The sequence below is a fragment of the Manacus vitellinus genome, unplaced genomic scaffold (genome assembly GCF_001715985.3).
Source record: "Manacus vitellinus isolate BGI_N305 unplaced genomic scaffold, ASM171598v3 scaffold_14_pilon, whole genome shotgun sequence".
NCBI lineage: Eukaryota > Metazoa > Chordata > Aves > Passeriformes > Pipridae > Manacus > Manacus vitellinus.
Genome location: NW_021939063.1, coordinates 3,658,001 through 3,670,904, shown reverse-complemented (window position 1 = coordinate 3,670,904; position 12,904 = coordinate 3,658,001). Strand labels below are relative to the sequence as shown.

The 12,904-nt window shown below is 44.0% G+C and overlaps 1 protein-coding gene across 1 annotated transcript in view; it reads left to right on the top strand.

The window, feature by feature from the left end:
- Positions 1-631: 631 nt before the first annotated feature.
- The window catches only part of PPP4R2 (protein phosphatase 4 regulatory subunit 2), a 28,507-nt gene continuing 16,234 nt past the window's right edge, over positions 632-12,904 (top strand). The window contains exons 1-3 of the mRNA XM_029958313.1: positions 632-681; positions 715-930; positions 1,734-1,817. Of these exons, the coding sequence (XP_029814173.1) occupies positions 632-681; positions 715-930; positions 1,734-1,817 (350 nt within the window). The remainder of the gene's footprint in view (positions 682-714; positions 931-1,733; positions 1,818-12,904) is intronic.

The window sequence follows — 12,904 nt, the reverse complement described above, 5'->3', positions numbered from 1 at the left end:
ATACTGGGCAAAGGTTCTTCCCCCCAGAGGGTGGTCGGGCATTGAACAGGCTCCCCAGGGCAATGATCACAGCACCAAGGCTGACAGAGCTCAGGGAGTGTTCGGACAACGCTCTCAGGGACAGGGTGGGATTGTTGGGGTGTGCAGGGCCAGGGGTTGGACTGGATGATCCTTGTCTGTCCCTTCCAACTCGGGATATTCTGTGATCTTCTTGAACAATAAAAGGGAGACAGGCACGTCCCCGCACAAACAGGGATTTGGTTGGTAAGCGTGGGGGACGCGTAGTCACCCTCAGCCTGAGCGGGGAGGAAGGCACAAGAGCTCCCTGAGGGGCTGGCGCGGGGGAGGCTCCGCGTTCCCATCCCCTTCCCCGAGGATCTGCCTGGCTGAGGCGGCCAAGAGGAGAAGAAGGGCAGAGCCTCCCCCAGAGCCTCCCTGGCGGTCAGTCGGGCGGGCGCTGCAGCGGAACCTTTCCCGCGCCTTTCCCGCCTCCTCCCTCACGGCCGCACGGCCACGCCCCCTCACGGCGGCACCATCCTCGCGCTCAGGGAACAGCCCGCCCCTGCGCGGTCATCTAGGCTGCACCGCCCCTTCACTTCGCCCCGCCCCGCCCATTAGGCCCCGGCGCCCCATGTCCGCCCTCCGCGCCGGCGTGGTGCGGGAGGCGGCTTCGGTTGGCGCGTAGGGGGGTTTGGGCCGTGCGGCTCCCGTGAGGGCGGAGGCGAAGGCGGAAAGGGGGCAAACGCGCAACGACACGCCGCCGCGGACGGCGCCGGGGCGCCATGTTGGAGCGTCGCTTGAGCGCGGGGTCTCGCTTGCGAGCGCGGCCCGCGTCTTGCGCGGGGCTGGGGCGGGGGAGGCCGCGGCGGAGCCGCGGGGGAATCGCCCGGCGGACCATAGGACGTTCGAGAGGCTGCAGGAGGCGCTGAAAGTGGCGGGCGGGGCTGGCGAGGCAGGGTGCTGGGGAGCGGGTCCCCGCGCTCAGGGGAGAGGGGGTTCCTTAGGACTCTGTGGGGGGAAGCGCCCCGCGCTTGAGGGCGGCGGGTTCCCTCCCTCCTGGGCCCTGCCGGGGGTCCCGCGCGTGGGGGGGGGCTTGCTCACTGTGAAGGGGTCCCACGGAGCGGGAGAGTCGCGGGGGGGCGTCGCTGTGGGGAAAGGGAGGACAGAGCCCCCGGTGCCGCTGCCCAGCGACCCTCAGAGCTGAGTGTGGGCCGTCAGTGACCCCCGGCTCCGGGACCGGGGCTGCCCGGCCTGCCCGCCCCTTCCCCCGCGTCCCGGCCCCTTCCCCCGCGTTCCTGCCCTTTCTCCCGCACCGACCCCCTTCCCCTGTGTTCCTGCCCTTTCCCCCCGCATCCAGGCCCCTTCCCCCCTTGTCCCGGCCCCTTCCCCGCATCCTGGCCCTGCCCGGACCTGTCCCCTTCTCCCTCTCCAGCCCACCCTGTACTGGGCTCAGCCTGAGGAAATCGGCCTCTTTCTGTGCTATAGCTGCTCAAAAGAAGTTGCAAATCAACTTCTGATTCTCCGGTGCATGCAGTTTCTCCGCTGGAAAAATATTAAGTGTTTTACAGGGCTGGGAAAGCTGGTGGAGCTCTTGGGAACAGCCGGAGCGTTGTGAGAGCGACAGTGTTTGTGTGGGAACCGTACTGATAGCTAAAGCAAATAGCTAACTATTGTGAATTGTTGTTCTGTCCCGTCTTCTTTTACCATTTCTTTTGTGTCCTTCTCATGCCAACAGATTTTGAGAAGAGAGGGAAGAAGGAAGTGTGTCCAATACTGGATCAGTTTCTTTGTCATGTGGCTAAGACTGGAGAGACGATGTAAGTGTGACTGTTTTGGTGGTCCTCAGTTGTGGCTTATAACAATTCTGCACTTTAAGTCAGTGAGATTCTACCAGGATTCTCTTTTTGCCTGTGGGTTGCTTCAGTGAGCTAAACAAGCTTTCCTTAGTACCCATAATTTTGGGCTGATTACTTTTGTTTGCTGGTAGTTTTAGCTAATGGGGGGAGACTTCTTTTATAGGCTTTGCCCAGGGGTATCTGTCAGGTCTTACTGATCCTGCTCAGCACAGTAAAAACCTGTTACTTTTTCTTCATTTTACGTGAGATCACGTTTTTTAAATGGCAAGTTCACCCTGTTGCAGTTTCTGTTGTAAACTGTTGTAATAACTGTGTTTGCAGTATCTAATTGTATCATTTACATGAAGATATCCGCGGCTCAGAGTATTTCTCTGAGGGCTCTGTAACCGTGCTGTGATTGTGTCTGACTGTTCTTGGTGAGGAGAACCGGGAGGTGCTTCCTGCAGAGCAGGTGTGTGGGAACTCGCCTGAATTCCCCTCGCTGTTCAGCTCGCACGGGAGTTTCCCTTTTCCCGGACTTTGTTCCCTGCCGTCCGGAGGTGTGAGGCAGCAGGAAGGAGCCGCGCTCCTGGTCAGGGATGAGCGCTGGTGCTGGGTGACTTCCTCGCGGATCACTATTTGGCAGGAAGGGGAAAGGCTTCCCCGGCTGCGTTGCTGTAGCTTTGCTCACTTTCTGGCTCCCAGGCTGTCTCCTTGTTTTTGAGGCCTAGTGCCAGACTACGGCTCCAGCAGGAGGGATGTGCTTTTACGAGTGTTTTGTGAGCAAGCAGTGACCACAGGGGCTTTGTTTGGGTTTCTAGAGTCCCTTCAAGTTGTGAGAGGTTTGTACGTTTTGATGTTTTTCTTTTTTTTTTTTTTTTTTTTTTTGGTAGCTTGCAAGTACTGTTTGGATTAATGGTTTAGAAAGAAAAACAAGTTCTGAAATGTACTTTGCTCTTTGAATAGAAGGCTCAGGCTCAGCAGACATACACAGCTGTAATGCTTAATATTTTGGTGTAGTGCTTATTATACAGAAAAAACACGCCACAGTAACCCATACTAAAATATGTTTAAAATATCCTGTTCAGAGATATTTCTTCAGGTTGTTTTTATTGTTTCTGCCACTATTACATATATTCCGAAGTTATTTTAAAAAATGATTTTATTGGGGTAAGTTCTTGGGGAAAATTATTACCTATCTGAAATTTGGAGAATGATTTTTATTTTCACTTAGGAAATCTACATTTATTTTTTTATTATTTTTTATTTTTACAAACTTAAACCTGAACTGGAATCTGTCATCTGAAACAATACAGACCCTGCCCTATATGTTTCCAGGTTTTCCTTGGGCTTTTTTTTGAGGTCTGTAGCTCTTTTCAACATTCTTAAACCTTTCAGTTGAATTAAATTGTTTTTTAAAAAATGTTAGATATGAACATCAGAGGTGTCTAATATAATCTGGAGACAGACATGGAAATATTGTTCTGTAATGTTAAATTTGCTTCCCATTGCCTACCAAAGTCTGTATTTCTTCATCAAACATGCTTGTGTTTTCACTGCTGTGTTATGTATAGAAATATCAGGAAAAAAATGAGTAAAAACTGAAATCTCCTGGGAATCATTCATGTAAAGACTGGTAATGTGCATTTTAAGAACTTAACATAATTTTAAGCTGGTACAACTTGACCACTGTAAAAGTGTTCTTGAATATACAAACCTACCAAATACATATAAATTTAAAATGAGCTAGATATTCTTTATTTCCTCTTATGCAAAAGTAACTTTGTGTAATAGAAATCTAAACCAATAATAAGTAGATACCTTGGCATGAGAAGTTAAAATAATGGTTTACAGTGACACTTATTAGGATTTTTACAAAGTTCAGAGTATAGCTTAAAAAAAAAAAGAGGATGGTTAAGTCAGAGGTAATTGCACCAGTGGTTTGCAGACTTGATTATTGAAAAGCAATGGATCTTAGTCACAGCCTGTTCCTAAAGTAACATCCAAAGGGTACCATGGAAGTGAGGACCGAGGCAAATCAGGATAAGTGAAATGTGAAGTATTTTTGCTTTGAGTTATTATTTATAGGACAGTTTTATAGTGTTCACGGGGGTTCTGCCAGCTTTTTAACTTCATGATGAATGCTGATTTTTAGAGGATATACTGCAATCTACATCTTGGGTTAAAGGTTCTCACCCTCTGTACCTCTTATGGACACAGTTGCAGCAGCTCCTGTCAACAATTAGTAAACTTAGTTTGAAGAGATCCTAATAAAGCCAATTAAAATGACTCTTCAGGTTCTCCTCAAAGCCTGGTGGTGACACATGTAGCTTGTTCACCAGATGGGAAGCACGGGCTCATGCAAGGTCGTGTGGTGCCTCCCTGCCCCCACTTGCTCCAAAGTGCTTATTCATCTGAGGGAGTTGGGAACAGGTAGGTGCAGGTTTAGGTGAGGCTCTGATCTTCCTGGGATTTCTCTTGGCAGCAGCCTGGGCTGGTGCAGCCTGTGTGTTACTGTTTCACTCCATCTGGTTCAGCTGTTTCTGGGGCTGCCTGGGAACCTGGAGCAGGAAATTGCTCCCGGTTGGGACTCTCTTTGACAGGTTCAGTTCATGGATCCGGCCTGTTCTGTCCCTGGTGACTGGGATGTCAGACTCCAGCACAGCTGAAGAGGTGGTGAAGGGGAGGAACAAAGGATGAGAGATATTAAAGCCACTGCAGTTCTGATAAGGCTCCTAGAATGTGTCTTTATTGTCATTAAAGGTCTTCTCATTTCCAAGGAAGGAGTGGAATAAAAACGCTGCTAATTTTGGTTGTATTATCAGTGTAAGCTTAGTTGTGTTATCGGTGCTGGGCAGTAAAATCCTGATGGTACAGTCATGTGCATTAACTTCATCTTTTTGAAGTTGGAGCTTTCCTCCTGTGCAAAGTTAACCATTCACTTCATTGCTTGTGAGATTATGGCCTACGTTTACAAAATCCAGTCTAAACTTCCTATATTGGAGGTGACAGAAGCAAAAGTCTGATTGCTTGGCTGCTTCAAAATATTTTTCTTTCTTAATAGTTGCTATGGTAAGACTTAGCCTTAGGTGAAGTACAAAGTTTATGGTTCAACCTTTTCTAAACTTGTCTTGAGTATTAGGACTTGTTTTTTTTTTTTTTTCAGAGGAGTGACACACTCCTTAATTGACCTGACTTTTTATTGAGATACTGCCATGGAATTTCCTTAGTGAGATCAAGTATAGTCAGAGAGGATTGTTATAACCTCCTTGTCTCTAGTCTGTAACAGATCAGTGTGACTTGCAAAACTGAGGAAAGTGAAGAGAGAGGAAATTTGTTAGTCTTAATACTTTATCTGAAAGACCTTTAAAAACAGGATATGTTTTTGTGCTCTGCATAAGAAAGCCACTTATCTACTTTTTTCTGAAGCAGAAATGGTTTTAAAAGATAGGATGGAAGTCACAGCACAGCAATGCTAGAAGTGAAGTGCAACAGTGAAGCTTTTTTGTTTCTGAAGAATTCTTAAAAATAGGTGTGAAATTGATTTATCAATTGTGATGTTGTCCTGTATTTAAAATATATTTTCTCTTACCTCTTAGGAAATTTTCTTGGTTTTAGAATCACTCTACCCCTTCAATAGCAAAAATGTTTTTAAACTATTTATTTGGGTACTTCACCAAGAAGATCCAATTTGTTGGACTGGAAAGGAAAATTAGGATTTTCTAAAGTGGAAAATAAAACTTAGAAAACAAAAGCAATCAAAAATTTTATGTTTGTTTTCTCTACATTTCCCCCACTCCTGCCCTGGGGCAGGGAACCTATAAAGTGCAGTTTTCATGGCTTACTGTAGTGGAAAATATAATACAGATGCTTACTGACAGTGAAGGAATCCAGAAATAAGTGGTGAAGTACCAAAATCTGAAGAAATACAGTATATAGGCAGAAGTGATTAACTGTAAAATACTTTTAGGCTTAAGTTGAGACCCTGGCCTGGGCAAGATGTGATGCAGTTACACCAGTTCTTGCCTTGAATACAACATAAACAGCCATTAAAATACATCCTGGTTTTATTTCTTCATGTAGTGAAATTCTTTCCTCAGAGTTCCACTGGAAGATCTGAAATGTTAATTCAAACCTCATCTGAGCCTGAAGACAGAAGGAGGTTGTCTTTTTGCTTGCTTCCTTGAGGACCAGCTGAAGCGTTTTTCTGCAAAGTTTCTTAAGTCAAGTTTAATAGGTGTGATTGCAGAGCAAATAGGGACATGGATCCTGTCATCAGAGAATAGCTGCAAGGGGCTTCTGGAGGTGATCCAGGCAGACCCTGTGCTCAGGGGGAGCTAGTTCCAAAGCTAGTTCAAATTGCTTAGGGCTTTGTGCAGCATTTCTGGAAGTCTCCAGTGATGGCAGTTCCATAGCCTCAGTTTGGCTCCCTGTTTCACTGCTCAACCACGTGCATGGGAAGAACATTTCCTTGGGAGCATCCTGGTGCCTCTTACCCCTCTCTTGTGCACCTCAGAAAGGAATCTTTCATCTTCCCTGTATACACTGAGCCCTTCAGTGATGAAAGGAGTTTGATTCCCCCTCCATGACCTGTTTTCCAGAAGCAGACACTTCCACTGGAGTTGTGTGCTGTGGCTCCATAACCAGCTCAGTGACCTTTTCTCCCCTGCCTGCCTCTCCCTTTGGTGTTGTGTGAGCCCAAATCAGACACACTCCTGCAGGTGTTGACTCGGGAGTGCTGGCAGAGGGCTCTGTTCGCTTGGATGTGCTCACAGCATGGTCTGACAGGTGCTCAGCATCCCCTCTGCCCCAGCGCTGGCTCTGGGCACCATCGTTTGGAACTGGCTGCAGTGGGACTTGGAGGAGCTCTGCAGTGTGGGGCTGATGCTCCCCTGTGCCTGCAGCTGCCCAGCTCTGCCATGGCAGACTGGGCTCTGTGTCTTGCTCAAGCTGAATTTAGTGTCTGCTGATCTTCCCTCCCCATCGGTCAGTCAGGTGGATCAGGGACAATTTGCCTTTGGTAAATTACATAACTGTAAATGTAAGTTACATAACTGTAGTTCTACCAAAGATAATGGTAAAAAACACTTTTAACCCTTTTCTGATTCATGTACTTTGTGTAGCAGTGAACTCTTGTCTTACCACATTTTTAATGCTTTTTGAATCAGTTTAACTTTTATATTAGGTTGTTGCAGGAGTGAAGTAGTTTGTCAGCTGTAGGAGAGATCTGAGTGAGGATACAGTAGCCACGAACTTGTACAAGAATAAGTTTGCTTTCTCAGCTTAAGTGTTTTAACCATGTACTCTGAACTCTTGTGTAAATATCCTTTCTCATGTTACAGATGCATAGATTTTTTAGCTGTATATCCTTCAGCATGTTTCACATGCTTAAATTTGTCTACTTTCTTCTCTAAATTATGTTTTCTGATTTTATTTAACTGGCGATTTTCTTGCTCAACATGTGTATGCTAGTATTTTTTCTGATTTCGAGACAAATAGTTACATGGGGATCTTAGCACCTGTTTGGAGAATATAATTCCTTATTATTTTTTTCAACAATGAAATAAAACAATTCTCAAGTTTCTGCCATAATAAGCAGGATAATATTTTTCTGGAAGAAGTGTGTGCGCCTTTTTTAATATAAGCCTCTTTCATTACCATGTTCTTAGTGAAGCAAGAGATATGAGTAAACTTCCTTGTGTTGTTTCCCACTATTATTCCTCACTAACTCCATTCCACTAAGTGTCTGGAATGATTCCCCACTAATTCCCATTCCACTGACGTTGTGTTCTGTCTCATAATCCACTGATGTCTGCAAAGGAGAGGAATCTGGGCTAAAAAACCAGTGATGTATCTTTGTCAAAGCTGGTTTAACTTCCTTGCTCCTTTACCTAAATTATAAAACCAAATTTGTGTATGTATCAAATGTGTAGCAGTAGTACTTCAGAGGAACCAGTTGTGATACTGATGAAATCACTTGCTCCTTTGGGAAACACACTGTTGTAGTGTTTTATTTTAAGTGCTGCCACTTCATATCTGTTGGGAGTGGGGTTTATGGTGTAAAGGTCAGACTTTAACTGCCATTATAAAATGTGTGTGATGAACTGATCCTAATAAACTTTAGTCTCTCTGTACAATACACATGTAAGGAAAGACAAAAGGCAAACTGATCGCAGCAGTAACTTCTCAGGGTAATTGGGCTGTGTTACCCACAAATGTAGCTGTTTGTGCATTCAGACTTCAGTCTGTAAGTACATCTCCCTTCCCTGTTGCTATACACAGCTGTTTGTGTAAGCACACTGCCTGGTACTATTTTTTCAGGCAGTTCATGTCACTGTGCACAGAAAACCACCCCACTGTTTGTGCTGTAGCAGTTAATACAGTTAAACATGTTTCTGATGATCAGTTTTAGAAATAAAACTGCTTGAAGACAATTACAAGATTTCCAAGTGGCTACAGCTGGTGAGGCTTGGTTTGGGAGTGGTAAGGGAGTGTGATGATGCACAAACACCCAATGCCTGTGTCTGAGGTCACTGAGGTAGGGTACACCTCGTCAGCCCAAGCTTAGCATGTGTCTGTGTGTGGAAGCCAGTTTGGGTGGCTTTTGTTTCTGGTTTTGGAATGAATTAGTAACAGAATTGCGATTTACCTGATCCTAATGGTGCTGCTGAGAGACCTGAGTGAGGGCTGTGGGTTTTGCAGGACAGTGCCTAAGCTGGCAGCTGTAGGGATACAATGCCAATACAGATCCAGAAGTAGCTGCACAGGGTGCACTTTCCTAATCTGGTTTCCCAGCTTTATTGCTTGATGCAGTGAAGATCTGACTGTATTATCTCAGTGTGGTCTGCTGCTCCTCTGAGGTAACCAGGTCATTTAACAGTGATAGTTACACTTACCAGAGGAGTTACAGCACTTCTCCTGTGTATTTGATTATTCTGCACAAACTGGTGATACCTGGAGCAACACTGGTGTCCTGTATTAGTAGATATGTGGAATTCAGTTTGCTTATGGAAGAGCTGATGTATTCATATATGCAATTATTCAAACACCAACTTTATAGTACTCGTGGTAATTTTTCTATGGGTAGCCTCTTATAGAGAGAGTAATTTTAACTTGCTGCAAGTTCAGGAAGACTCTTACATGTCCTTCATTTATTTCATAATACTTTTAAAGAATGTTGATTCCTGGACTTCTGTTATACAGGTTTATTGAGGAAGTGTCATCTCTTTAATATTCCTGTATTCTATCTGCATCAACTCCAAAATACTATGGAATGATATCACACCTTTGCCTGATGGGTTATTTTTCTGTGCAATATCTGTTGAATCAGATCACTCTGGACTGTGGTGTGGAATTCCTGCAGGATTTCCACTACAGAGTGCACAGCATCACTCTTGAAACTTGGTGAACTGTTCTGTCAAATTTGATCTGAAATGGAAATAAATAAAAGCTAAGAACAATCCCCAGAATCGTTAGAGTAGAAGTCAATACGGCTGTCTAAAGTTCAACAAAATGTTCAGTCCTGTTAAAGGCAGATCTGAACTCTGTCAGTGGTTTTGGGGAGGTATTTTGGCACAGACAATGCCTATCTGCTATTGATGATCTGTGGTGAGTCTGCTGAAATGCAGCTGCAGTTGCCTTTGGTAGAGCAGAGGGCTACAAATGTTCTTAGGGCTTTTGTGGTTGTAACTTGGGAGAGAAGTCAGATACCTTCCTCCCCCGTGGGCTTTTTGTGCCAGCCACTTAAGTGAGATTGTTTGCAATTCTAAGGTTAATGTGAATGGCCTTGAATTGAAGTTTAAAGATTCAAAATGGAATTTCAAGAGTATGGTTGCTGAAATCATGGCACACTGAAATTTCTACAGAAATGAGGCAGATGTGGGCTGGGAAAACAGTTGCTGTACCCCAAGTGATTACAATTCTGATTACAGTTCTGAACAATTGTGTTTTACAATTCAGTTACGCAGGAAATATTGTTTAGAAAATTGTCAATCGCATTAAAAAGTGCACGAAACTCGAGAAAATCTAGTACAAAGCATGTTAACAATTTTTTTTACAAAGATAAATGTAATAATTACACAGAATATTGGTAAAATATTGTCTGGACTAGAGAAATAAACTTTGGGATAAAGTATCCTGTAAAATATGTGTCAGCAGGAAGGTACTGAGTCTGCATCTATTGTGGCATAAGTTTAGTGTGCTTGCCTGAGCCAGTGATTTTCCTGCATAATAGAAAAAAAGAGGTAACTAAATTGTAAAGAAGTTTAGTTAGTACTGCTCAACTAGGAAGACTTGGGTGATATTTATTTGATAGTTTGTGTTTGTAAGACTTGGAGACCTTTGGAGTTGCTCTGCACTTTATAGGAAAGTCAATATCTGGGGTGACCATTCTACTTTTAATAAGACTTGAGATTTATAAGAAACTTTATTTGAGTATGTGCATAAGTGAGATTATATGGAGAAAAAAAAATCAGTAAGGGAAAAATTTAGATATTGGTACACTGCAGAAGCATATAAGTGGAATAGTTCAGTAAATGCCCAGTTTATTCTTACCAGCTAAAGGTGACTAAGTAAATTTTCAAATGGAAGAGGGAAAGTGAATGAAAACTGAAAGCCAAAAGTAAAAGTAGATGGTGTTTCTTTGTGTGCATTGTTTTCTGCTCTGCTCTGTGAAAGCTAATTCTTGAATGAAGAATGTTGTAATCTTGTACTTTTTTGTTCTGTTGTCAGTTTTTGCCTTGAAAATAAAAGAAAATGAAAGGTACTTGAATTTGGCTTTAGACAACTATATTAAGAAATGTACTTTCTAGAAAATTTTGGAGGGAAAACCTTTTCTGCTCTGTGGGACAGCTGCGTTCTGTTGGAGTCAGCTGAATATTTATCAGCAGAGATCAGAATTAGTCCCTTGATGATTACAGATAGTACTTTAACGTGTTCTTCAGCTGTGTGTTTCCATAACTAAGTCCTAATCTTTGTTGTTCCTGGCAGTAGCCGTAGTAATTTGCAAGCAGTAGAGAGATGAACACTCACTACTGAAGTAGATGAAGTTCTAATGTCTGACAGTTTCTGTGGCTCCTCAAGGAGAGCAAAGACTTAATTTAGGCTGACAACAATCAGTGAGTGAAAATGGAAAAACGCCTTCTGTGCTTGTGGGAAATACCAGTTTTTCCTCTTTGGAGCCCTTCAATATATTTTTAATTAAAGTGAAAGGTAACATGAGGTCAAATTGTACTGAAGATAAAACGTGAGAGCGTTTTAATTTTCCATGAGTTATCAGGTGAAGGGGAACCGGACGCTCCCCCAGGAAGAGTGTTTGCCAGTGTTTTCCTGACAGGAGCACACTGTTTACAGCAAGGCACAGCGTTCAGTAAATTCACCCTGCTGTAGCATCTCAAGTTTTAAAATTGATTGCTCATTCAGAAACACCCATAAAGGTTCTAGCACTTGCTTATGGCTTTAATGTCTGCTTGCCAGAAGCATGTGAGAAACCAGCCTGCATTGGTGCACTGGGGATTTTACTGTGTAAATCTGTTGTCATTGTTTGGAATTTCCCATATTAATCTGCACTGTGTGGATGGTGAAAATAGCAACAGTGTGCAAAATCACGAGGCTAAAATGAATTGCATCAAAATAGTATTAAAATAAAGCACAGGACGTAAAAAAATAAGTTTAAAATTCAGAGAATATGTGAAGCAAGAGTGGAATTAAGTAAGGTATGTTCTTCTACCTGGTACCTGAGTGCAGCTGCTTAAAGGAATGGCTTTGCTCCCTGCCAGTCACATCACACATCTTATTCTGCCTTATCTGCAGCATTAATTTTGTGGTTAGATTAGTGATCTACTTCGCCACCCTGTGTGTGGGATCACAGGAATGTGTGGGAGCAGCAGAGCTGGCTTGCCCCTTTTGGTGTAGACCAAGGACAAGGTTGGGTTAGGACGTGATGTGGCAGCACCTCCTGCTCTGCCCTGGGATGAGATCCCTGCAGAACCTCAGCATGACTCAACTCCCCTTAGTGGGAATTCTGTGCTTTTCATCCCAGAAATTTTCAGAGGTAAAAAATTGAAAGCCATTTCATTACCCTTAAGCACTCCTGGTTAAGAAGCAATCTTTGTTTATATCATAAATAACAAAATAGTAATTCCTGAACAAAAAATATCAAATGGCAACAGGTTTGGGTTTTCTTGTCTGTTGGTGTGGGAACTCTGGGAATTGTGTTTTACAGGCAGTCCTTAGCAAGATTTTTAGCTTGTGCACCCCTTCTGTGTAGCTGTGTATTCCAGGTATCCTTGGTTGTACCCAGTGTATAGATCTGCAATTAGGCTGTGTTAGAGAAGGGAGGGTTTGATACAGAACAATGGCATAAAAAAGGTGGAGGGAGTAGGCTTTGCCTTCCAGCCCAAAGAACAGAGATATCCGAGGGAAGAGATGAGTGTCCTCTGTCTCCTTTCTCCCCCAGAGCTGCAATCCATCAGTTCTCTGTGCATCTCTAGCCACACAGGCTGCTGGAGAGGATCCCTTGGATGTGTGTTCCGTGTGCTGTGCTGCTGCCAGGGAGTCAGGGAGCGGGACAGGCCGTCCTGGGCAGGCTCCCGGTGCTCGCTCCCTGCTGCTGCTCTTTCACAGCCTGGGGGAAGGGAACCACGCTGGGGCCTCTCCTGCCTGGGATAAGTCCTGTGCTCCCTGGTGGCAGAGATGGGCCTTTGATCTGGGAAGTGGCATATTCAGTGTAGTCCACAGTGTTCCTGTTTGGATACATCTTGCTGTGGAAGAGCATGCTGCAAAGTTTGCTGCCTTGCCAGGGGTTTGAATTGGATGTGTGATTGCTGAGTGCTCTTCATTTTCTCTGCCTTTTCACTTTCCAAATTATTCTGGAGATCCCATTGATAGATCAGAATAGAAAAGGAATTAACTTGTTTTGGATGAAACTTTAATTTTGCTTTTGACAGCCTAGGGAAATTACTGTGTCTTGGAGTATATCTTCATCTTCTGTGAGCTCTAGAACAAGGCAGGAAAGAGAAGAAACAGTTATTAAAGTTGGCAAGTTATTTCACTTTAAAACACCTGTTTCC